Source organism: Notolabrus celidotus, chromosome 6 (genome assembly GCF_009762535.1).
Source record: "Notolabrus celidotus isolate fNotCel1 chromosome 6, fNotCel1.pri, whole genome shotgun sequence".
Classification (NCBI taxonomy): Eukaryota; Metazoa; Chordata; class Actinopteri; order Labriformes; family Labridae; genus Notolabrus; species Notolabrus celidotus.
Genome location: NC_048277.1, coordinates 23752797 through 23776438, shown reverse-complemented (window position 1 = coordinate 23776438; position 23642 = coordinate 23752797). Strand labels below are relative to the sequence as shown.

Sequence of the window (23642 nt, the reverse complement as noted above, 5' to 3'; positions counted from 1 at the left end):
TTCCCCCGCTCTCGGCTCTCCACATTTCCTGTCTCTCTTCAGCTGTCCTCTCAATTAAAGGTAAAAGGGCCAAAAATATAACTTAAAAAAAAAATGCTAGTTGTCGCCAAACATTTGACAGAAGAAGAAGACGACATTGAACAGCCAATCATGTCACGGGATGAGAGGTAGGTGGGGCTTAAAGACTTTCGAAGCTGAATGTAAACACAGCTGAAACGAGCGACAGTGACACTGAAGAAAACGCAAAACCTACCAGCTCAAAGCAGAGTCGTTAATCTGACACCGTGTCGACTCTGCATTAACAATTAACTTAATACACTTCATTAAATATCTTATAGGATGTGGGTAAAGGAAGAGACAACTTCTGCTGTCCATTTCAAAACACGTTTAATATCCACCGCGACCGTAGGACAACCGAACACTGAACGACCGTGATGCATTCACTGCATTGTGGGAAACAACATCACTCTGCCTATAACCCTTAGTGGCCAATAGCAAGGTCACTCTTTGAATCAGAACACCGGTAGCATCTGTAGCTGCAAGCTATGCACAAGTTGACTGTATCCATCTTCAGTTGTTACCCTCCGTGCAACATTAGCTCCCTGGTTAGCTAACTGCACAGCCATACAAACACACTGATGACGCAGTGTGCGCGCACAGTTGCCGTAAACAGAGATTAGCATAGAACTGAGTTGAAGAGATCAGTCTAGTGGATCAAACCTTTTGTCATGATTCTTGGTCTGTTTTTCTGAGTCAGTATAGGCCACTTAATTTTTGTCCACTTGCTAATGTTTTCTATCCCCTCCCTTCTATCACACAGATCTGAAAGTTTTATCTCCTCTCGTAGCCTGACAAACTATCATACTCAGCTGTATTTCCGTTACCAGGTAGGACTAAAGCAGCAGAGTCATCCTCCGTGTTTGACGCTGCACATGGTAGTAAAATGAGTCGTAATAGAAAGACATTAAAAATAACAAAAAACTCAGGCAGTTCCCCACAGTGACAATCAAGCGAGACGAGCCATTCAAGGTGACTCACACTGTTTGATAAATGAGACTTGGAATATTTCACAACCGCTCTGCGTGTCACTTCTAAAACCCATATTGACAAAAGCTGAGTGTTTGTCACTTTGAAACTGAAGCTCTTGCCTAAAGCTCTGAAAGAACTGTGTCAGGTGATACTCTGAGAGAGTGTTTGCACGGAGGTTGTTGCGCAAACTAGTGTTAAGATGCTTCACTCCAATCCATGCTATTGTTCTCGAAAGAAAGAAAAAACCAAGGACAGAGATAGAAAGAGACGCTGCAGGAAGAAAGAAGCTAGCATAAAGGCATCTGCAAGCACAGAACCAACCTTGAGCTGAGCTACAATTCTCTTCGTGCCCCTTATGCAAAGCTCTCCCTCTCCTACATTATTTGTCTCCTGCTCTCTCTTACTGTCCGCTGCTTGCTATCAGATAGTGGCCTTTTAATGCACAGCAGTGATAAAGCAGTCGAAGAGGCTGAGAGGGAATGGGTGGTCTAAAGCTCCTCTATCTTCTATCTGAGCACCTCCTGCCTCTTAAGAACATTAAAACGGAAATAAAACTCTCAAGTGTTCTTAATGTCAAACCAATCTCTGCCTTTAAGCAACTCTCTCCAGCACGCTGCAGCTCTAAGATCTCCTCTCCTCACAGCTTCTCTCTCTCTCTGTCACGGTCTGTGTGCACGTGCTGGAGAGAGTGTGTGCCCTTGAACTGAACTTTTCCTGTGAATAGCTGCTGTTGCATGTCTTTGTGTTTATTTGACTGCATTTGTGCCCCCCCCCTGCAGCTGTCTCCGGGTTCAGAGGATGACGACGGTGAAGGGCCCATCAGTGAGAAGCTTGGTCGGATCCAGTTCAGTATAGGCTACAGCTTCCAGAACACAACCCTCACCGTCAAGGTTCTCCGTGGCCAAGAGCTCCCGGCCAAGGACTTCTCTGGCACCTCAGACCCCTTCGTCAAAATCTACTTGCTGCCTGACAAGAAGCACAAGCTGGAGACGAAGGTCAAGAGGAAGAACCTCAACCCCCACTGGAATGAAACCTTCTTGTTTGAGGGTCTGTGACATTTTCATTATGAATATTATTTATTTCTGTCACTCATTTCACCCAGCTACTGAAAACTCATGTATTCATTATTGATGTTCCTGTTTTTTCTATTAAAGCTCCCAAAAAGAAAAAAATCTGAAAAATGTTAAACTAAAAATTATCATGCAAAGTGACATTCAAATTAGACATTCTCCTGTTATTATTTATCAATAGTCAAAGGATCAGAACTCAGCTTTTCTGTCTTTATTTGTTTGCGATCTGCTGTTTAACTTTAACCACAGGTTGTTAAACCAACATGTTGTCAGGTCTCTACCATAGACTGTATAAATATGGACGTAGTATCTGTGACGTCACCCATCTGTTCCTGAGCGCTGTTTTGAAGCCAATCGACAGCGGCAGCCATATTGGAAATGCTGAACTCAACCAGGCATAGAGTAACGTAAAGAGGCGGAGTTTGAGCCTTCTAGCCAACAGCTATGTGTCCCCGCCAGTGAGTCAAATCAGTCATGTCCTTATTTGGGAAAAAACTCGTAATCTTGATATCTTCTGAACCGTTGCGTTAGAAAAAAATTCCCCCCTGTACAGTGTGGGTAGATAGAGAAATTAGCTACGTAGAGCCAAGCCGTTTTTTGAACCAGGCTGTAAACATGTTTATCAATGCTGCAAATATCATCTTTTTTGAATTGGTGTGTATGTGGTTTCCGGTGTTTCTGAGGCCAGCCTCAAGTGAATTGAATTGCATAGTTTGAGACTAGAGGTTGCCGCTTGGTCTCGGTACAGCACCAATCACAGTATGGCAGCACCCACAGTGCCCCCACAGAAGTGGGGCTTCATTAAAACGGAAATAATCTATTCCAGAATTGTCTAAATTGATAATGATTTGATAGTCTTTGTCAAGTTAGACCACGTTTCCTACTACAAAAGCTTGTTGAGGGAACCAGTGTTTCGGCCGTCTTTACTCTTGATGTTGATTCCATTGTAAGACCTCAGCACAGCTGTAGATTCAGTTTGAAGTGGTTATTGTATAATTAGAGAAATTAACTTTTGATTTGTTGTCACGGAGAGTTAGCTGAGAAAATCAATCCCACTTTAATATTTATGATAAAAATGATGCAACAGCCAGGAGCTGCTTTGCTTTCCAACAGGGAACTCAGCGAGTCATGCTTGATCTAAAAAGAAAAACAAAGTGCCCACCAGCACTGTTAAAGAGACTAATTAAAGCATTATTTACTTTGTTGGTTTAATCCATACAGACAAAGTTTAAAAATGTGGGGCCAGAGTAGCTGTTTCCGACTTCTGTCCTCGTGTTGATTCAAAGAGCCATAGATTTTTAGCAGAGCACATATTGACAGTGAGGAAATGAGCACAGAGGAAGGACTCGCAGAACAGAGGGCGAGAGAAAGTGAATTTCTATGTGTCACACTGATCTTTTAAAAATAGACACAAGAGTATAATTCAGTGTAATGATTTCTGAAATGATGTCTTTTTACATGCAAGGTTGTATTCAGGATCTAAGAAGCATTCTTTGCTAAGGCACCGAGTTGTTTTTCGGTTAGTGCGTGTGGAGATGGTGTGAAAATTCACAAACACAGCATGAAATCTAGACATATTTTTTTTTAGCAATAACAAATCTCCATTTTAAAAACAGGTGTATCTTAAAAGACATAATATTCTTCAGCTCTGTAAGCTGTAAATGTTCAGCGGTCACCACACAGAGCAGTGAGTGTCTCACTTCTTCTGTATGATCTCACTCTGTTTTATTAGAACCATTGTGCTTACATGACAGCGCTTTTGTAAAATGAGTAAAATACATTTCTAAAGCTTCGAAAATTAGAGGGATCGCTGGTGATCTTAAAAATGGATGAAGTAGGTGGTTATGACTCGAGTCATCAAAGAGAGGTTCAATTTTTAAATGCACGTTGGCCTTTTCCACACTCATCCCTGTTAGCCCGGTGCAGATTGAAATGCCCTCTCTCTCTCTGTCAAGCCTGTGTTTCTCACTTTCTCTATCTCTGCTCTCTCCGCTCTTCTTCTCTTCTTCTGCCTCTGTCTAGGCTTCCCGTATGAGAAGGTGAGAGAGCGCACTCTCTACCTTCAGGTGCTGGACTACGACCGCTTCAGCAGGAATGACCCCATTGGAGAGGTGTCAATCCCCCTTAACAAGGTGGAACTGGGCCAGATAAAGACCTTCTGGAAGGAGCTCAAGCCCTGCAGTGATGGCAGTGTAAGAGACGGAGGGAGGACCTGAATGATGAACCGAGTGTTTCCATTCAGATTTTGTGATTAGAGTATTGTTGACTTCTTTTTAGCATGTGAGCTTGATTGACATAGGATTAGGATGAGCATCGGCCTGGTCATTGGAACCGTCTGTGTTTGGCACATGGAGTTAGATCAGTGAGGGCAGTGTTGTAAGATTATACAACAAGCTAGTGAGTAATCAGGAGTTTGTTGTTCCCTGATGAAATGTGATATTAGACTGGGTGATTCACACTGTATTGTGTCTGCGTGTGTGTGTCTCCCACAGGGAAGACGAGGAGACCTGCTGCTGTCTCTCTGCTATAATCCCACAGCCAACACCATCACTGTGAACATCATTAAAGCGCGCAATCTCAAAGCCATGGATATCGGGGGCACCTCAGGTAGACATTCCTCCTTGTTTGTTTAGTCTTGTCTGTTTCTGACCCTTCTTTAAGAGTCTGATGACATTGGAAGCTCTTTGGTTCCACAAAAACAGCCCCCGTCCACATGTTGGCAAACTTTGTGACCCATAACTGTGGCAGCAAGGTGACATTACCTCCAGCAACTCTCCCCTTTCCTGTTCTCTCTCTCTCTCTCTCTCTCTCTCTCTCTCTCTCTCTCTCTCTCTCTCTCCTTTTCTGTATATCTGTGAGGATCATCTGCCTGCCAGCCAAATCTGTGTCAGCTCAGTCTGCTGCTGGTTTGTAGAGTATCAGGTCCCACTGTGAGTCGCTTCCTGTGGCATATTTCTGTAAAGCTACTTCTTCCTGCAGTAGTATTAGCTGTGTCTGTGTGCATTACAGGGATATGCTAATGCTCCAGAATTGGTGGTACAAATCCCAGGCCCTATTTCCATAAATACTTCCTCATTTTTATGTTTCCCAGCTCAGGGGATGAGTTGACCTTGAGCTCAAACTAGGTATCTGCTTCCCCGCTGCCTTCCCCTGACTTCAACAATTAAAAGGGTAATTGCAAACCTGACCCACTGTGGGCATCATGATCCTGGCTCTCATGTAAACTGCTGTTCTCTGCGTTCACACTGCAGATCCATATGTGAAGGTGTGGCTGATGCACAAGGACAAGCGCGTAGAGAAGAAGAAGACGGTGACGATGAAGCGCTGTCTGAACCCCATCTTCAACGAGTCCTTCCCCTTTGAAGTGCCTGCCCATGTGCTGAGGGAGACCACCATCATCATCACCGTCATGGACAAGGACAGGCTCAGCCGCAACGACGTTATCGGAAAGGTAGCTCTTCACAGTGCTCATGTTGTTCTGTTGTTGCTTTTTGTGTCAACATACAAGTATCTTTATCCTTTTTTCAGGTTGACTCGATCTAACATGGTCTCATGTTTGAAAATGCATCTGAATAAAGAAAGCAAACAGTCACGACTAAGTTTGCTAAACGTGCCATTTCAAGTCAACCATGGGGTGCCCATCAATCCATTCATGATCTACAGTGGTTTTCTGGTTATGGTGGGGGGCTGGAGCTAACCCAGTTATCATTGGGTGAAAGGTGGGGTGCACCTTACCTTGGACAGATCACCAGTCAACCACAGAGCTAAGACATTAGCTCTTTTTGCATTGAGATTCCACCACTGGGTTCCAACAAAGCTTTTCTGTCATTTCACCCTTGTTCCACGGACTGTAAAAAACATGGACATAGTCTCAATGATGTCACACATCTGTCTCTAGAACGGCATTATAAAACCCAGCAATGGTGTCCACCATACTGGAAATGCTAACTTGCAGCCCAGCTTTTGATCAGTCTAGAAACAGGCAGAGAGGTGAAGCTAAAGCCATGTTTCCACCAAGCAGTTCAGTTCGGTTCGTCTCTGTACGGCACGCATTTTGTGGCGTTTCCATTGACTAAAACCGGGACAGGTCCCCAAATTACCGAGCCGTACCGTCCCACTTTTTGGTACCCTTCTGTTGGGGTGCCAGACATACCGATACGACCCCAGAAGGTGGAGCTAGAAACACTGCAGTCCGTTGATTGGTCTAAAGAATCGTCACTTCCCGTGCGACAGTGGTAATAAAGAACAACACATAACCCCGCCATGTTTAAATCTCCAGTGGACTTCGGAAAGATAACTTTTTTTGTTTGGAAAATGGCGTCAAGAAACAGCGTTCCATAGTCGCGACTCTGGTCTTAACACAAGTCGTTCACAGATATGGACATTAAAGCTGCTGTCGGTAGGAATGGTGTCAAAAACGTTACTTTTTTCTGCTAGGTTTGGAGAAAAGGTCATAATACCCATCAGTACTCATCGGTAAATGAAGTAATTTGAGATTATGGCGAAATCTCTGTGTTGCCAATGCCTTTGTATCAAGCAATGCTATTATTCCCCTTGTTCCCGTTATGACGGACCAATCATAGCTAATCTCCAATCCCCTGTCCTGATTGGTCCAGTGGCGGCCCCACTACGTTGCCCTGATTAGCTACATTAGAACACGCACAACGATCTTTTGTGGGCCGGGTTAAGGGAGCAGAGATGGGAGGGTTAGTGTTGATGTTCGAAATCTCTCTCCGAAATGATGTTTATATCACAACTACCAACAGCAGTTTTAACAATGCACCATCTCCACTTTGTTAAACAAGCTCCCAAGCTCTAAAATCAAGACACATTTCCTTACTGGACACTCCTAGCACCTTGCCAATCTCCCTCCAGCCAGCTGCCACTTTATTTAGGTTTTGGACAGGATTGAAAATAGAAACACAGCGTCAGAGTCCAAACATAACATTGCACTGTGTGGCTTTGCGTTACACCGCTTGCAGACAGTTATGGCACACCGATAGGAAACAATGTTATCGAGCTGATTTTTTTGCTGATGCCTTCTCACATTGCATGCTTTTAGGGCACACACAGGGATGTTCTTCCCTGCCTGACCTCCTCTGACTTCTCACAGTGAAGCCGTTTCACCTCTATTACCAACTGTTTTCAACTTAAGTGCAAGCACAGCAACAAAAAAAACTTGCCTCCCCAATTTGCCTCCACATATACATTGTACCAGGAGATGGACACAGGTGGAATCTGCAAACTCCACAAAGGCTCTTGGTTTCTGAACAGATTTGAACCAGGAACCTTCTTGCAACACTATGCCTCTCAGATACCATACTAAGGATAATCAAAGCCTTCTTTATTGTCAAAAACTGCAGTATGCACCAGACATACAGAGGATTTGATAGTATGTTTCTCTCTCAGACCCTAGCAACGGGGGGGGGGGGGGGGGGGGGGGGGGGGGGGGGGGGGAGTGACCGGGGGTTAAGTCTGTGAAGGGGGCACTATGGGAAGAGGGGGCAAAACAGGGAGAGAGTTCAGCATCCTGACTGCCTGGTGGATAAAACTGTCCCTCAGTCTGCTGGTTCTGGCCCAGAGACTGTGTAGTCTCCTTCCTGATGGCAACAGGCTGAAGAGGCTGTGAGACGGGTGGAAGGGTTGCCTGCTATGCGGGGGGGCTTTTCGGGTGAGGCTGGAAGAGTAAATGTCAAAACTTATACAGTAATTAATCACAGCATAATTCACATTTGATATGAATGAAATATAAAGCATTTTTCAGTAGCAGGGAGGGACCACACATTCCAGCAAGAAGCCAAGGTCTTAAACCGTGTTTACTTCAAGGTTTGATTTATGGCGTTATCTTAGCATAAACGCTGGAAGCAGAGTAGAAACGGTGCACATGGCTCTCTGCAGCACTAACAGAACCCACCTCCCAGGATTAAGGGCTAACTAATGAACACATTATGCTGAACTGTTCAATATCAGAAGAGTGTTAGAGACAGTTTGCCGTTTTTCTGGAAGGTTATGTGCTGGACTATTTCTTGACTGGGAGCAGTTTCCAGGCAACCATACTCCAGGGAGTTTCTGCTCCCAGCTAAGAAATAGGCTTCATTGATTAAGGTTTCAATGGCAAAATATATTTCAAAATCCATTCGTTATGCAGCATGTGAGAGAACTCTTTCATTTCATTACCTTTCAACTCTCAGTCCTCTGCTCCCTCCTGGCCGCCGCATGTCGAACATCGCTTGAACATTTCAGAGAAAGTTGTTTCTGGTCCGAATCAAGTGTAAAGAGCATCAACAAAATCTATATAATCTTTGCTTCTTCTCTTTTTCTCTCAGATCTACCTATCATGGAAGAGCGGGCCAGGGGAGGTGAAGCACTGGAAAGACATGCTCGCTCGGCCGCGTACTAACGTGGCCCAGTGGCACGCTCTCAAGGCCTGATCGCACTGCCCAGCTTCCTCCATTGCCCCTTCCTCATCTCCTGCTCCTCCTCCTCCCTCCCCACCTCCTCCTCCTCCTCCTCCTCCTCCTCCTCCTCCTCCTCCTCCTCCTCCTCCTCCTTCTCCTCCTCCTCTTCCTCTTCTTCCTCCTCCTACTCCCCTCCTTATGCACAAGACTGACTTGCTGCCAGGCTGCGAAACACGGGTACAATTAGCCATCTGCTCTCTTAAACCTTTAAACTGTTGTTTTTATTTTCTTTCTAAATCTTGTGTTTCCTCCTCTTCATACGGCTGTGTCTTAATTTCTGTGTCCCACCACTTTGCCAATGGTCCCCCTGTTTCTGACTGTCTGTGTGTCTGTCTGTCCTTATGCACTTTGCCTGTGGAGGTCTGAAGTTCAGTTTCTTTGTCCGTCCCTTGGTCCTGAACTGCTCTGCAGCCCTGACCTATTTAAGGTGCCAGTCCCGTGGGATCACAGAGAATCTTAAGTAATGGTTTAATCTCATATAATCCTGTTGTATGACTATTCCAGGTACACAATACTATACAGTATGTACTATATGTACATATATATGAATATATTAGCCGTAGAGATTGGCAGACGTTCCCCTGTACACATGACTAGTATACAGTATGTTATTCATAGCCTCTCTGCTGGTCCCCTCTCTCCCCTTCCCCTCATTTGTCTCCTCCTCCTCCTTGTCATCTGTCTCAAGTGTACTATATCCTCCTCTCATTTCAGTCTTCCCTCCGTTTACTCCAAAAAAGGTTTAATGTTCAGCCTGAAGTTGTTGAAAGCAATCAATACTCGGTGTGTGTGAAACCAGCTGAACTCAAGATGGAAGTGTTGATACTGCTGTCTCTTCTCTCCCTCCTCTTTTTTTTTAGACTCTTCTTTATCTCCTTATTTTCTCTTGTTGTTCCCTCTTTCTCTTCCTCTGGCACAATATTAGTGGATTCCCCTCTTCTGCTCTCTCTGGACGTTTTTTCCCATGCCCCCCCTCCTCCTCCTCCTCCTTGTCGTCTGTGTGCTGTGGGTGCTGTGCTGTAGCTCCAAAAAAAGAAAAAAAATAGAGATAAAAAAATAAACAACTAAACTGAACTTTCCAACGCTGGGAAAGCTGGGAACACTACAAACTTGTGAAAAGGATCGCTCCTGATTTTTCCAGACATAAAGCCCTGACACAGAGAGAGAAAAAAGAAGATGAGAAAAAAAAGAGAAACACGCCAAACAATTCCCCCCCCACCCGTGATCGATGATGTCATTTTTCAGCATCACCAACTGAGAAAACCAATTTCAAATCTTCTTCCAATGTTAGGATAAAAAAACAGAAGCAAATGGCTAAGATTGCGCTGTTTGTGCACATGCACACTTCTGTCTGTTTATTGATGCTACCTTTCCTTTGTGCTGCCCTGTGCTCTTGTTTTGTGCTGATGGGGATTGATCTTCTCAAGTTTGGACTTGTGTGTTCTGCATTAATGTGCGCCTGTTGCCTTGTGTGGGTGTGTGTTTGTGTGCGTGCGTGTGTGTGTTTAACAGGAGCAACACAATCCAGACTCGGCAGAAATCTTCTTCTCTTTTCTCTTTCTCCTCTTGCGCTCTTCTTGCTCTTCTTACTGCCATTGTTTCCCCATCCTCCTTTACTGCCCTGCCTTCCGAACAAGGGCACGGGGAAGTTCTCTCTGCACTTTTTGAAAAATGTAATAACAACAATAACGCTGATGATAGTTTTGATGATGATTACAGTACTGGTGAAAATTAAGGGAGGAGAGTCTGAAAGGGTGAGCAGCAGTTGGGGAGAGGAGACATCCGCTCTGTGATTTCAGGGTTTGGAGATGAAGTGGAGGACACAGAGGACGGATGTAGGGCTCTCATCCTCCTCTTTCAGCGCCTCTTTTTTTTTTTTGGTCTTCCATGTACCTGTGTACATGTTTATGTGCGTAAGTGCGAGTGTGTGTGTTACATTCAGCTACCAGACTCCCTGTGGCAGGCTGCTAGTGTCTGAAATGTTAGGCGAGGATGGAAAGATCAGTTTGTGATTGTCACATTTAGGCCGGACATTGCTACCGTGCTGCTGCACGATGTGTGGATCAACAGGAAGTGCCTGGGTCATTCTGCGTGACTGTGATGCTTAAGAATAAGAAAAAATGTGCGTCTTGATTTGAACTCTGACAGAGAAATAAGACATCAAGGCCTTCTCTATGCTTATGTCGTTGTCAGAAACTCTGAATGACTGTGTGTTGCAGAGTGTGGGTGTGATATTAGATGACGCTCTGATCTGCCATTATGAGATACTGTAGAAGCAGTTTAGATATTATCTCTTCCCTGAGTGCTTCAGAGCACCACAGAGTGTACTGGGAGCTGCCCCGCTTGCCAGGCACATTCAGCTCAGCTCCATATTTCTGTAACGTAAATAAAAACAGTCATAAAGCAGCGACATGAAAACCATCAGCCATTAGGTGCCGCTCTCACAGACTCTCTCTCGGTATACTCTACTAATGTAGCTGTCAGTCTGTCTGTGATTTCCTATTCATAAAGTCCTGTGAAGCGTAATCCTGTCAACTTTTCAGGAATTATTTTACTGAAGCAGCTTTTAAAAGGCAAGAAATGACCTTTCAAACATCTCTAGAATTGGACGGACTTAGCAAGCAAATATAATCACTTGTTTGTTTTTAAGTTGAAACATCACAGCCTCTGTTCATGCAGCAGGCTTAGTCCCTGCTAATCTCAATTTACAGATTCTATCCAAAAGTGTAGACTCTGTAGGCAGGGGTCTGGTCTGTTACATGCTACATTTGTAATCCAAGTAGTTTTGCAGCAGCAGGCTCTTAACAGGAAAAACAGTCAATATCAGGCAGAATGAAATCTTCAGTAATGACATCCCATCAATGGTAATTTAACACTACTTAAATGATCCCCATAAACAGATTTCTACACACAAGAGCAGCCAACAATCCACTCAAGATCAAAAGTTTCAATTTGAGCAACAATTTGGCTTGATGCTGTCACATTAGCCAAGCAGTGTTTAGATGTCCTGACTTCCATGGAATGCAACACAAGACATTAATCTGTCATCCATCAAATAAGCATCTAAAAGTTGTTTTTTTTATCTTGTGTACAGACCTGATAAAACCTGTCAAGCAGGGGTGTGTTCAGAGAGGTGGCTAAGGGTGGCCCTGCCCAACCTCCTTGAAATCTGACTGGCAGCCCAAGGTGCGGCCCCAAAATCCCAAGCTATGGTACGAAGATTTACGTGTCGCCACTCTGTTGTGCTTCATTTGAGGTAAAAAGAATGTACACAAGAATATGACAGCTGTATGATATTTATATGATAGTTATAGAAGTAGAAGAATGAAGACAGAAAGGGTAAACACTATCATTTGTACATGTGCAAACACATGCCTGGACAAGCAATTAAAGCTGTTGTTGGTAGTCACGGAGTAAACATCTTTTCAGAGAGAGGGACTTTGAATCTCAATACTACCCCTTCCAACCAGATTTCCTCCTAGCCCCCCCACATGGATCGGGGTGTGCAGTCATGATAGTGCCGGACTCATAACCAATCAGAGGACGTAGTAGAGGCCTAAACCAATCAGGACAGAGGATTTGAGATTAGCTATTATTGGTCCCTCATAACGGGAACAAGGGGAATAATAACATTGCTTGATTCAAAGGCATTGGAAAACGCAGAGATTTCGCAATAGTCTCAAATTACTCCACTTACCGATGAGTACCGATGGGTATTATTACCTTTTCTCCAAACCCAGTAGAAACCAACCAACAGTAGCTATAAATCACAAAAACAATTGTGTCTTCTTTACCAGGTTCAAACTGCTAAAGTTAGCCAGAGTGAAGCCTCTGTGTAACTTCTTATTTAAAGCAAAACTGTGACTCAGCAGAAACAAGATGAACAGGCACTCGTCCAGGAACCATTACATCAAGAAATAATGGTGCTTATTTTACAGACCTCTGCAGGGACGAATTTAGCATCGCTCTAGTTCTGAACACACCGTTGCTTCTCTGTTTGCTAATTGGGCTATAAACACTGCAGCACATGTAAAAAGGAAGTCTTGGCCGGAAGCCATTTATTGCTAACCCGTGGCTACACCAGTATGCCCAATACATGACTATTGTTCCCAGAGGAATATAAAGTTGTCAGACAGCAGCCAATGGCTGAGTTCCAACTAACTCTGCTTATGATGCTGTGGGCATCTCCTGTTTTTTATTTGTATTGATTTATACGAGTGATAACCTTCACACTGCAAGACAGATTATGTAATTTTAGTCTAATCTGCACCAGGTTAGTCCTCATCTTGAGTCCGTGTGAGCCAGTCTGGTGAGCACACTGTGTGCTGTAAGTGTGTCCCAGTAGTGTGCTTCATCTGAGTCTCGGTGCTGGCTCCTGTGATGCACTGATCCAGTCCAGCACCCTTCAGAACAATTGGCCAGCCGTGAAACAGGGCCCACTGTTTTGACAGCCACTGCCTGCGGTGTCACAGCACATTACACTCCCATTAGGTGGTCAGAAAGGAGCAAATATCTGCTTCCTTGGACCGGGACGACTCACTGTTTGCAGAGGTATTACTTGCTGATAATAATAATAATATTAGAAAACATGGGCGCCCTCATTAGTAACCATGAGGATGATGGAGGGGGATAAAGGCCCGTCAGTCAGAGCGAGGAGAATAATTGGTAGGCCGAAGCGTTGCTGAAGCTGTGAAAACAAATTGTGGTTTGAACGCGCAGGTGTGCAGGTGATGAGTCAACAAAATACCTCTGCCAGTTCCTTTCACCAAGATTGCATGTTGCACAAGCGGTGATAAATTGCTGTGCTACAGGAGTTTACAAAGCTTACTCATCAGTGACCCTGTAAACTGGAGGATATGGTTTTATTTTTAGTAACATGAGGCACAGTGAGATGCAGCTGATCCTCAAAGGTAAACTGGAGGCTGGAGGGCTACAGGGTTAGGCTTTTAAAACTTACAACACCAAGCGCTTTGAAACACAGACCACTTCTTAAATGTAAACCAAGTGAGCAATATATTTTGCTATCAAAAAACATGTTTTTATGTCTTATAGAAGAGAAAATCAAGTATTATAATTATTTAAAGTTTTCCTTTATATACAGTATATTATATAAAATATAAGATATATTTTGTTATATTTCAAAGCGTTTTGTTATATCTGACAAAGCAATCTGATTGGATGAGAGGCAGTTAATAAGTGCTGTTATAGAGTACAACTGGACTGGGAATCTTTACCATATGCATCACTCCGCTGCTGGTGTTTCCTACAGTCTGTCTAGTCTACAGTAATGTTTAATCATCACAATGAAGTAAGTTCGGCAAAATATTTTGGTTTCTCAGCAACAGTCCAGTGGAGAACAATAGTTGTATTTGAGGAGCAAAAGAAATGTAACTATGAATAAAATTGTAAAATTAATTACATGATGTTGCTCATAATGATTAAATACTATATACAGTTGTAGTATGTTGTTTTGTTCAACTGCAGCATTCCGGAACAAAACACAGCTGTTGTGATATTCAGTACAACAGCCACCCGACTCATGCAATATTGCAGAATCACACTTAAATACAAATAAATAAAACTATCTGCAAGATATTTTTTCTTTAAAAGTGTGTTCTTAAAGCAGACTGTCATTTAATACTGCAAAAGTTACAGTTATGGCTCTGAAACATAAAGCGCCAGTCCATAAGCAATTAAAAGAACAACAACCAGAAAGACAGAGTTTTCAGAAACAGATTGGTATAAGCAAGCTGCAACTCTACAAACAATCCCATTATCACACAAAGTGTGCACTTCATCTGAATATGCTGACATGTCAGGGAGACAAAAAGCATGTCAGCTCCCCCCTTCCTTATGGAAGCATATATGTACCAAAATTCAAACGAAAAAGCAAATTTGAAAATTTGAGCACACCACCAGCTTCCCGTACTGGATGCGTAGAAACCATAGACTGTATAAAATATGGACGTAGTATCCGTGACGTCAACCATCTGTTTCTGAACGCTGTTTTGAAGCCAATCGGCTGCGGCAGCCATATTGCTTCTGATGAGCCAGTGTGACGTAAAGAGGCGGGCTTTGAGCCTCCTAGCCAACAGCTGCAGTGTTCCTGCAGGCAGCTGGGCCTCTCATTGGAAGACTAGTAATCTCAATATCTTAGAAATTGACGAATTAGAAAAAAATTCACCCCCCTCACAGTGAGAGGACATCGAGAAATGAGCTATTCAGACTACACTCATCTTTTGTACCAGGCTGTAAACATGTTTATTAATGCTGCAAAGATCGTCTTTTTCCCATTCGTGTGTATGTGACTTCCAGTACTTCCGGAGCCAGCCTCAAGCGGATCCTCGATGAACTGCAGCTTTTAACACTTCCGCATTGACTCATATTTTTAGGCCAGAGGTTGCCGCTTGGTAGAAATGGTCAGTCTGCAAGGTGAAGTCTGACATCACTTTTCTGCGCCGTGCACATTGCGATTTCATTTTTGAGTTGGTTTGAATTTTGTGACAGATTTACGTTTTCATTTAAATTGTGTTACAAAATGTGCAAGCCTGAACATGAAAGTTAAAATGAAAAAGGAAGGATTGCTTTTTCATTTTATTTTTGAGTAAAAAAACGCATATTCATTCTGAAAATAAAAAGCATTTCTGTGAATGCATTTTAATTTTCAAAATTTCTTTTTCATCTGAATTATGATACTAATTTAGGAAGGGTATTTTTTTGTAAATTACAAACCAAATGTTATTTTCTTTTTCTTTTTAATTGTGTCGCCTAATTAGCATTGTTAAAATGCAAATAGTTTTCTTGAATATTAATTTTATTATTTTATTCATTATTTAGTCAAATAATGCGCACATATTTAGAAAATTAAAAAGCATTTCTGTTAAAGTAATTTTAATTTTCAAATCTGCTTTTTCATTCGAATTTTGGTACATATATGCTTCCATACTTCCTATCACAAAAGACCAACTAAACTTCATGAGCGCGCACAAGTCACAGCCGGTCACAGCGCGCACACAGTGTAAACGCGTCACAGCGCGCACACAGCGTACACATATCACAGCGCGCACATAGCGCGAACACAGCCGAGCAAGCACACGCGCCCAGGACATCTGACAGTGAACGTGTTAATGACATTTTGAAACGCACCACCACAAACAAGCATCAGGCACTTTATTCATAAATACTATCCTCAGACTGGCACAGCGGCCTATGTTTAAAGGGGTTTAATGAGTTAGTCAATTGTTACCGTCTGACCGTAGTCATACATGACAATCGTCTATAACCTCAAACAACCCTCTAACGCAAATAAAAACAGTGGCAGCAGCGACCACATTGAAACAAATTGGCACGGCAGCCTTTATAGATTTGACCAAACTTACCTTTGACGGTGGAACTTTCCGTCCACAGGTGTCTCTTGTAATACCTGCAGTTGAAATTCCTATCAAAAGTCTTTTTTCTGCTCCAAATGTAGCTCAGCAGCCGGTCCCCATTTGCAAATTAACTCCAACTTTTCTTTTTAATTTAATCCAGCATGAAATGCAAATGCACAACAACGCACTCTTCATTAGCAGACAGGCAGATACGCGACTAGCGGCTTGTGTCTCAGGTAAAGCTCGTCTGCCGGTAAATCCAAACTGGCTTGTGATTGGTGCGCACCACTGTGGGCGGGACTTATCATTGAGGGATGATGTGATTGGTCAATTTGACTGAACAGATATTCATAACACGGAACAAACATGCTTTTTATACAGTCTATGCTTTTCACCCAGCACAGACCTGGTTGTAGAGTTTCTACATGTAAATTAATTCTTCAACAGAGAGTGTTTGTCTCTTTTTTAACCCTGCTCCACTATCAACCGTGAGTACAAATCATTTTGCAAAACAAAATTATTGAGAGAAAACAAAAACCCTCCTGCTTGCTTATTTACCTCTCACTGCCAAACTTTACCAGCAGAGTTTTAAACATAGCCAATCTGATCCGAACACAGACACAAAAAATCAATATAAAGAAATAAACAGTCTTGCTACAGGTAATCTCATTTTACTATGTAAAGAGGCAACAAGAGCTTCAGAGTGACACTGATTGGAAATCAGTGTAAAGCTCCACACAGTGCCTCTAACAAATCATCCTTTATCCTCTTTTGAATAAAGAATGATGCAGAATATGAAACAATGTGAATTTAGTCATTTAAAAATAAGAAATGATTTGCACTTTTGGGAGCACTGTGTGCCACAGCAGTACAAAATTGATCACAGAGTTTTCAGAAAGCTGCACATTCCCTAAAACAACCAGCAGTCTCAAACATTATGTCCTCTTGCTGCCAGCAATCCAAACAACAGCAACATTAAAAGAGATGGTAAGCTCAGAGCCAAACAGTAAAAAGCAGAGAGCAGTTTCCAAATCCACTTTTAGTACACTGCCACCTGTCTCACACCTCCAAACGAACTGCGTTTTGTTGGCAGCAGCTCTCTGAGCGGTGACCTTCAACTATCCTGAGCTCATGAATACAGCGAGACAGCGCTGCAGATGCTCCCAGTCAGGACTTTCATTTCATACTAACTCTGTTTGGTCTCTTCTTGTGTTTAAACTCAGCTCTGTTTCTCATCAGTGCCTCATTCTCTGGTGAAGCCAAATGGCACCTGCAGGTGTGGATAATTACTGTGTGATTAAAAAAGTTTAACTAAAGTTGATGGACGTAGGCAGTGCTGCCCACAACTTTGCCACTGAATTAAAGCCCTAAAACAGGTTTTTTTTTTTTAATTATGTTAATGTTTTTCCCCAATATATATTAGTTAGTATTCAATCTGGAGCTCACTGTAACACACTGACTTATATTTAAAAGTTTTCTGCAAACTTCTTTTTTAGTCAGATCAGTGAAGTTGGGTTTTCTGCCGGCCTTAAACAGCAGTGGTCTCTGGGGATAGCCATCAGTCATTTAGAAAGACTGAAAAATCGGCTGAAAAATGTATTTTTGGATTCAATTCCATACAGCCATTCAGCCATTGAGGAGCTTAATAACTTCACTGACCCCTATGACCTTTTCTTCTAGCTCCAACAGGACATTCTTGGTTTCCTGGTGAAATATCTCTGACTGTTGGATGATTTCCTCTTAAGTTTTGAACAGTCGGCTGTGTTCCCCAGAGGATAAATTGGAATAGCTTTTGAGGTCTGTTGACATTTCTTCCAGAGTCCTCATTAGTTTGAAACTTCAATGTTTCCTGAACTTAAGTTATTATGACCAATCCCTGCAAAAAAAAGAGTTTCAGTTGTTCCTTATTTTTTTGGTGCAAATTAGGTAATGTTAGCATGCTAACATGCAAAACTAGGATAATCAACAGAAGCTGTGTTAAACGTCTTAGTAAGAGACACTCATGTGCTACCCAAATGATGAGCAGTTAACTGTGGTTCAGACTTTTACTTACAACCGTTATGAGTCATAGTGGGAGTTTTGGTCCCCCAACAATATTTTCATCATTTATAAGATACACTGTGTTGCATTGTGGGATTGTTTTCAGTAGAAATGTACCTGACATAGACTTAAGTTTTATCCACTGTTGAATTACTCACTATTTACCTTCTGTTTTCATTATTGTATTCAATGTTTTCAGCACTGAGGACCGTTAAGCGAGCTCACTGCAAGAGGTGAAATCATGATACCATTTGAAGGCATCATAAAGGAAGTTAAGTTACTCACTCTGTGTGACTTAATGGTACAGAGTGGTTTCAGACAGACATAGCTAATATCATACCTGTTCTTGAGCGCTGTTTTGAAGCCAATCGATGGCGGCAGCCATATTGTAAATGCGGGACTCAACCAGGCATAGTGTGACGTAAAGAGGCGGAGTTTGAGCCTCTTAGCCAACAGCTATGTGTTCCCGACTGGGAGTCAAGTCAGTCATGTCCTTATTTGGGCAAAAACACGTAATCTTAATATCTTCTGAACCGTCACGTTAGAAAAAAATTCACCCATCGTACAGCGTGTGCCGATAGAGAGATTAGCTACATAGAGCCAAGCTGTTTTTTGAACCAGGCTGTAAACATGTTTATTAATGCTGCACAGATCGTCTTTTTTAAATTGGGGTCTATGTGGTTTCTGGTGTTTCTGCAGCCAGTCTCAAGCGGATTCTCGATGAACTGCAGTTTATAACACTTACGGATGGGCTTCATATTTTGAGACCGGAGGTTGCCGCTTGGTTTAATGTGAGCATCTAAGCATTACTGATGACAGCATGTAAGCGTGCTGCCAATAGCAAATCAATTCCCAGATATGCTACTGCCTTACAGAACAACATAAATACAGAGTGGTTTCAGCCATGACTAGAAACAAACCACTTAAACATAAACCTGCAGGCATTAATGTTGGGAGCATCTGTTAGCATGCTGTCATTAGCATTTATACCAAAACCTGTTATGAAGTACTGATTTATACAATAGCTAGCATGTCCATAGACTCTGCGTGCTGCTATCACTTATCTCATTTAAAATATATATATATATAACTTTCAAGGTGAAAACTTTAACATAATTTGTTCTATAGTTTTGCTGTTCAGAGGAACTCCTGCCTTTCAGCCTTAGTTGTATTCCATTTTTTGGGCAATTTACCAAGAAATCCATCTCCCGGAGTTTTGTCTTGTCTCAAATATTTATTTATGTGTTTCTCACCAAATTTATCATTGTCTCAAACAGCCTTCCCCTTCCTGTTTTCATTTAAACAAGAGAAAGCTTTATTGGCTTAGGGGGTCACACCTGTTTGCCAAAGGATTAGTAAGATATTCTTTGGAGTCTGATGGTAATGTTTGTCCTTGTCATACTCTCAGCTCCTTATTCTGTGACGCTAGTTTGCCTTGATGGATAGGACTTTCTTAAGACGAGCGTCAATGACTCACTCTGTTGGAAAGGTGCCTGCTTTGCTGTAGTTTGTGCAATATTAAATTAAGGCTGCACTGTGCTTTAGGTGTGTGTGTGTGTGCGTGAGTGTGTGTGTGTGTGTGTGTGTATGTGTGTTGAACTTAAAATCAGGCTGTAGTAATCTCATCCTGGAGGGACTGCAGCTGATGTTTTATTCTGCTGAATCATATTATGACGGCTGAGTCAGCGCAGGAGTCTGGCTCTCACTCACCTTTTGTCTTTTGTCCAGTCAGTGGTTGTGTGAGTCTCACCCTGCGCAGACAGACCTCGCCTCCCTCAACTCACCCTTTCAATTGTTTTAAGCATCTGGTGAGAGAACCTGATGTGACTCCTCCCAATCAGGGTTAAAGTAAGCATTATTTGAATGGTAACAAAGTGATTATGAAAAACAATAATGAGTAATAATATCTTTTCTCTTTCTGTTCACATTTGACTGTTGGTCAGTGTGTATGTATGTGTGTGCTTGGTGTTCTTGTGTTGGGTTTATTTCTTTACAAAAATGTGATAAGAAAAACCTTCTGTTTTTGAAAAACTTTATGTAAATATTGTTGGTGAAAATTAACATTTGTTGTACGCCAAGTTTTCATTTGTCTCTTGAAATGATGAAGAAAACAATGATATTCATGACTAACTGGTGATGTTGATGACGCTGAAGCTGATTATACCTGCCCTTCTTGAATAAGGGCTTTTGATGTCCGCTGTATTTTTGTTGAAGGTGTTGTGAGGTCGCGGCAAGAGAAACAAAGGGAAGGAGTGATACCCAACACATCCCGGGCCCACTGTAGCAACACTGCCACATCCCTTTTAACCACCTACGCCTCCAGGAAATAGACTGAGAGATGCTCATGTGGTACCAAGTGTAGCCTGTGTTCTTCACGCCACACACTATCTTTGTATTTTTACTACAAACATTAAAAGAAGAAGCGCATTTGGCTGTGTGAGAGAACTGTTCTCCTCCCTGTGGAGTCAGTCTGCCCCGGTCGCTTGGCATCACATCTCACCCTGTCTGCTCATAGGCACGGGGATTTACTGTAATGCCATTGTGTTAGACAGGATTGGCCCTGTACTGACACTGATGATGCCTTCCTCATTGAATTTGGAGTCATTATTGCTCAGCTGGAGGCCACACATGGGGACGGCCATGTATTGGGGGGAGGGACTGGAAGGACGTACAGCATCCTTCTGACCCCGTAAAGACGATTTGCATGCTTGTGATTCAGACTCTTTTTTTTTGGGAGGGGAGGGGGTAGACTTATGATTAAGCACAACTGACTGCCATGAACTCACCACATAATATGCCTGTCTTCTGCTGAGTCAGATATTTATAAGAACTCTCAAACTCTGAAAATGAAAAACCCAGGATTAGAGCAAATGCCAGACTATGAACGACCATTTCGCAGACGGAGAGGACATCAGGGTTCTTAATCGTTTAAAAACTGCAACAGAGATTAAGATTTATCATTCCAAAGTCCAAAATGTGCCCTGTGCCTTGTCAACCCACAAACATTCATCCCGCTGCCGCTTCCAAAATGAAAAATGTGCAGGGCTGTAGTCCAGTGTTTCCTCTGCAGGTGTCTGCACGCCCACTCCTCTATTTTCAATATGGCTCAGCCGTATGTACCCGTCTGCGCGTGTGTACAGTGCAGAGATGGAGCTTATCAGTTTCACATTATTTTAAGGACTGTCTCAACCGCAGACTTGAAACGGTACAGCAGATACTCCCAGCAGCTGTCTGATGGAAGGACAGTGGGTACAGTCCTGTCTCATTTGTAATACCATCTTTCAGAGGGAGTCTCACGGGGAGATGAAAAACATACACACAAACACGCGCACACGCCCACCCACACGCACGCAATCTGTCCTGTATCAATGCACTGAAAATAAATATCCCTCCTTTGTCCCCTTAAACCAGATCCTTCAGAATACTTTCTGTCCTCGCTGGTTGTAAATAGACTTCAGTTAGAGAAGCCTCTAACTCCTGCCATAACGTGGACATTTTGAATCAGGTAGGTAATAAGCAATACACTCGATCTATGTAACGCCATATGGAGAAATTATACTCACTGAGTCCGAATGTGACTCCTATTTGTGTTTAGGGATGTCAAGGGTAACACTCCTGTTTCTTCCCCTCCTTTTCTCCACTTGCCATGGCCCACCTCTTCAACAAAGAGTGCTCTAACTTAAAACACACAATTGTGATGTGTACAATCTAATTTAATGTATTTATTTATGTATTTTTGCCAACTTTGTATAGTGTATAAATATCTATAAATATATGAAAAATGACAGTACTGTATAGATTTTAGCTGCCTGGTAAGGTTAATAGTATATACTTGGTAGACTAAAAGAAAAAGCGTAGAGCTGTTCAAAAGCCAGTCATTGAGAAAATGCTTTCTGTAAAACCTGGTGCCACTGGCCCTTTTTATAATCTAGGTTTCGTTTCTGCTTTATTTTTTTATTATCGCCAGTGGGAACCAAAAGTGTGTGTTGTTCTTCTTTTTTCGTCTGTTCGTTTGTTTAATCGGTTGGTTTGTTGTTTTTCAAAAACTTTTCTTTTGCCTTGACAAGACACAGCGAGGTTCTGGCAGCCAGGAGAGTGCAGTGGAACGCAGACCAGGACCCTGTGCAGTAGTGTGTATGTGTGTGCGTGTGTGTTTAGTTGTGCGTCCGTCCATGGTAGTGCTAGTGCTCTCTGTGCAGTGCCTCCCTCCTCCCTGCCCTCTCTCTCTCTCTCTCGCTCCCTCTCTGATGTAGTTTGTCCTGTGACACGGAGTGTGTTAAGGTGCAGGATGACTGTTCGCTGAAGCTGGCAGATGCCCTCTCTCTCTCTCTCTCTCTCTCTCTCTCTCTCTCACTCTCTCCCTCTCTCTATGACGTTCTCTCTGTCCGTGTCTCCTCTGCTTCTCCATTACAACTCTTCATTTTAATCTTCCACCACGTATAGATTTCCACTTCCTTTTGCTCGATTGTTCATTTACTCCCCCATTCGGCTGGTAATGTGTACACCAGCAGAGTGTAATTTCCCAGTAATCCATGCTTCCTCATCTATCTGTAATTCTTTGTCCATTAGCGACTCCCATCCGTCACTGTAGAGCACCTTGTTTTTCCTGCAAACCTCTGTGGACCGGAGAAGGATTTAGCACACACAAAAAAAGAAAGAAGATCCATGCATCTCATGCCCGCTCATACCTTTATGTTTTTCTTCTTTCATCTTTCTCTCTGTTCTGTCTCTGAAGAGAAGAGCAGCTGCCGGCTCAGCTCACAGAAACACAAAGCAGCCATATTCAGATGTCAAGCACAGACTTGTGACTCAAATACCTGTTGTGGTGGCATCATTGCTGCCATGTTTGTAGCAAGAGCAAGAGAATAGCCTTAAAGATTGGACCAACTACACCTAAAAGTAGGGGGATATGTGCATTTTGTAGTGGACAATGATTACCTTCCCTTCTCCCACACCAGATTTATTATGCAGTATTCTGATGTGTTGCTTGGTTGCTCTGTACATATCTGTGTAGTACTTCTGTTGATGTCCCTGTGTTAGTATCGTAACGGGTTCTTACTGGGCGACCTACACAGACGTCCTCTCCCTCCTGTCTCGCCTCATTTCCTCAAAAAAACTCTAGACATTCCATCTGAATCTCAACTTGAGAAGCATTTTAGAGACGATTCGATTTTCATGTAGCCTGGGAGAGATCGGACTGAACCACAGACAATTCTGCCGGAGCCATCATAATAACCAGGAAGTTTTGTCTGCATTCCGAGTCATAATAATAGACTCAGTGTAAAGACCCGTACACGTGCCTCTCTGCTCCTCCAAACGCCACCCCCATACGCCTACTTCACCTGGCTCCAAGAGGCCAGCACCACCTGATAAAAGGAGCCTGTGACTTCCAGCAGGGGAGGTAGGTGAGGAGGTGGAAGAGCCCTAGGAGGCAGTAGAGAGGCAGCATGTGGTCTCATCCTGGGTCAGGAGGGGAGGGAGCGAGGGCGTCTTGAGGTCAAACCTGGTAGCACTTTGGTTTTGCGTTCCATGTTTTTAAAGCCTCTCCTGTTTTTTGGCCGAGCAGACTGTGATCTTACTGGTTGATTTTCTCGTTCTCCTCCGCCCATCAGTGTTACAGAGTGTGTTGGGTGGACGGAGCCTTGGAGCTGAGCTCTGATATTGTTCCATATTAA

General features: G+C 42.9%; 1 protein-coding gene and 1 long non-coding RNA gene across 2 annotated transcripts in view; both read left to right on the top strand.

Annotated features, from left to right (window-relative positions):
- syt7a (synaptotagmin VIIa) overlaps positions 1–8530 on the top strand; it is a 109626-nt gene extending 101096 nt beyond the window's left edge. The window contains exons 10-14 of the mRNA XM_034685136.1: positions 1809–2076; positions 4122–4291; positions 4592–4706; positions 5351–5550; positions 8426–8530. Coding sequence (XP_034541027.1) covers positions 1809–2076; positions 4122–4291; positions 4592–4706; positions 5351–5550; positions 8426–8530 — 858 coding nt within the window. The remainder of the gene's footprint in view (positions 1–1808; positions 2077–4121; positions 4292–4591; positions 4707–5350; positions 5551–8425) is intronic.
- Positions 8531–16333: 7803 nt separating this feature from the next.
- LOC117813876 lies at positions 16334–23642 on the top strand. The gene is made up of 3 exons (XR_004631479.1): positions 16334–16415; positions 21379–21472; positions 22035–23642. It is a non-coding gene; the product is annotated as an uncharacterized LOC117813876 (long non-coding RNA).